Source organism: Postia placenta, assembly GCF_002117355.1.
Source record: "Postia placenta MAD-698-R-SB12 unplaced genomic scaffold POSPLAscaffold_425, whole genome shotgun sequence".
In the NCBI taxonomy this organism is placed as follows: Eukaryota; Fungi; Basidiomycota; class Agaricomycetes; order Polyporales; family Adustoporiaceae; genus Rhodonia; species Rhodonia placenta.
In genome coordinates, this window is record NW_020170256.1 from 1 (window position 1) to 1,567 (window position 1,567).

General features: G+C 50.3%; 1 protein-coding gene across 1 annotated transcript; it reads right to left on the bottom strand.

Annotated features, from left to right (window-relative positions):
- Positions 1–75: 75 nt before the first annotated feature.
- POSPLADRAFT_1063618 (hypothetical protein) lies at positions 76–1,038 on the bottom strand (the record flags this gene model as incomplete). The annotated part of the gene is made up of 3 exons (XM_024481697.1): positions 76–493; positions 563–685; positions 740–1,038. 3 exons carry the CDS (start codon positions 1,036–1,038, stop codon positions 76–78), a joined length of 840 nt encoding a protein of 279 aa, XP_024332536.1.
- Between the last annotated feature and the right edge of the window lie 529 nt (positions 1,039–1,567).

Sequence of the window (1,567 nt, forward strand, 5' to 3'; positions counted from 1 at the left end):
ATGCATCTCGAAGAACAATGATGATAACGGACACATAACGTGATGGGCGTAGCAGTAGGATACGCAGTTCCCTGATCACAAAGTCGCCTGGACTTGAGAGTATCGAAGGAGGTATCCAACTTCCTCTGGGCCCATTGGGACAGGGCTATCTCCGAATGCCTCGAGTAGGCACAGGTACTCATGCTCCACATCCATATCAACCCTGCGCACAGTGTACGAATCTACTTGCCAAGTGCCACGATAATCCTGGTCTTGGTCGACAGGGGGCATATGAATAAATCGCTTTCCGACAAGCGTATGAGGATTGTTCAAGAACTGCTTGACGTCGTCCGCGTCCACGAATCGCGCTGAAACGGTACGTCCACCAGTAGCAGGAGGATTGATGGGGACCGGGCGGGAACGTGAAGTAGTCAGCGCGTTTGAGGGAGCGGATTTGGGTTTAACACGGTCCGGAAAGAGGCGGCAAAATACCGTGTCATACCATTCCTTCATACTAACAATCATAAATCATTTACAATGGGTACGCAAGGAAGGCATAAGGCCAATAGTAGTGAGTACGCACAGCTGGGTTTGCCGTTCCATAACTTTGAGACGCAGATCGTGATGATCGAGCAGTCCGTACTTGAACTTGTAATGGTTGAAGACCATGAGAGCTGCAAAGGCAAAATGAAGACGCATGATACGGCTGGTTCGACCGATCAATGCAAACGCAAACTTGGAGGTACTGGTGAACACTCACTCCTTAAATGACTGCGGCGGCGTCAGCCTTTCGATCTCACCATCGGCGAACTTGAGATACACATCAGGATCGCTACCAAATGGCACGAGATTCTCCGCGCCGAAGTTGGGTGCGACGTCAGGTCTTTCATAGAGTTCCGCGATGAGCTTGTCGCGACGAGTGGGGTCGTAGCTGAGGTACTCGGTGTCCTCTCCAGTGGCCTGGAGGTACCAGGCACATTTCTGGGCAATGGCCTCGACATCAACAGACTCCCGAGGAATCTTGTAACTCTCCACCGATGGGTATGGAAGGGACGACATGGCCGCTGAATGGTGGAAGTAAGGTTGCGGGAATGGAGCAGTGAAAGTTGGGTTCAAGTCCTCGTTAGTGTACTTAACGAGCCGACCACATTCACACGGTTCTGGCGCCTATGTACTGCAACCTGCTCGCTAATTCCGAATGGCCCCATTCGGCTTAGACCAAGAACGTGTTTCGCACATGTGCACGTGACCCTTTCATTATCTGTAGGACCTCCCACGCAGCTTTGTGATCGGTGCCTGAATATAGGAGGTCGCAGTGGTGCCTAATGTTTTTGCATCACCTGATTGTTCTGGACCTCAAAGAGTGATGCATAGGAGCTCGTCTGAGCCTCATCATCCCTCCATTGACTGGACACATTATTTTGTCCTGTTGTACGCTCCCACAGAATATTTCATCTGAAACCCCACGTTATGCCATTATTGAAACATTTGTCTTTCCGTTCTATTCTTTGTACTACTAGTGCCCATACTGGTGCCTATCTTAGTGCTCACCCGCAGGTTGAACATTATGTAGCTTACATAATGGGGT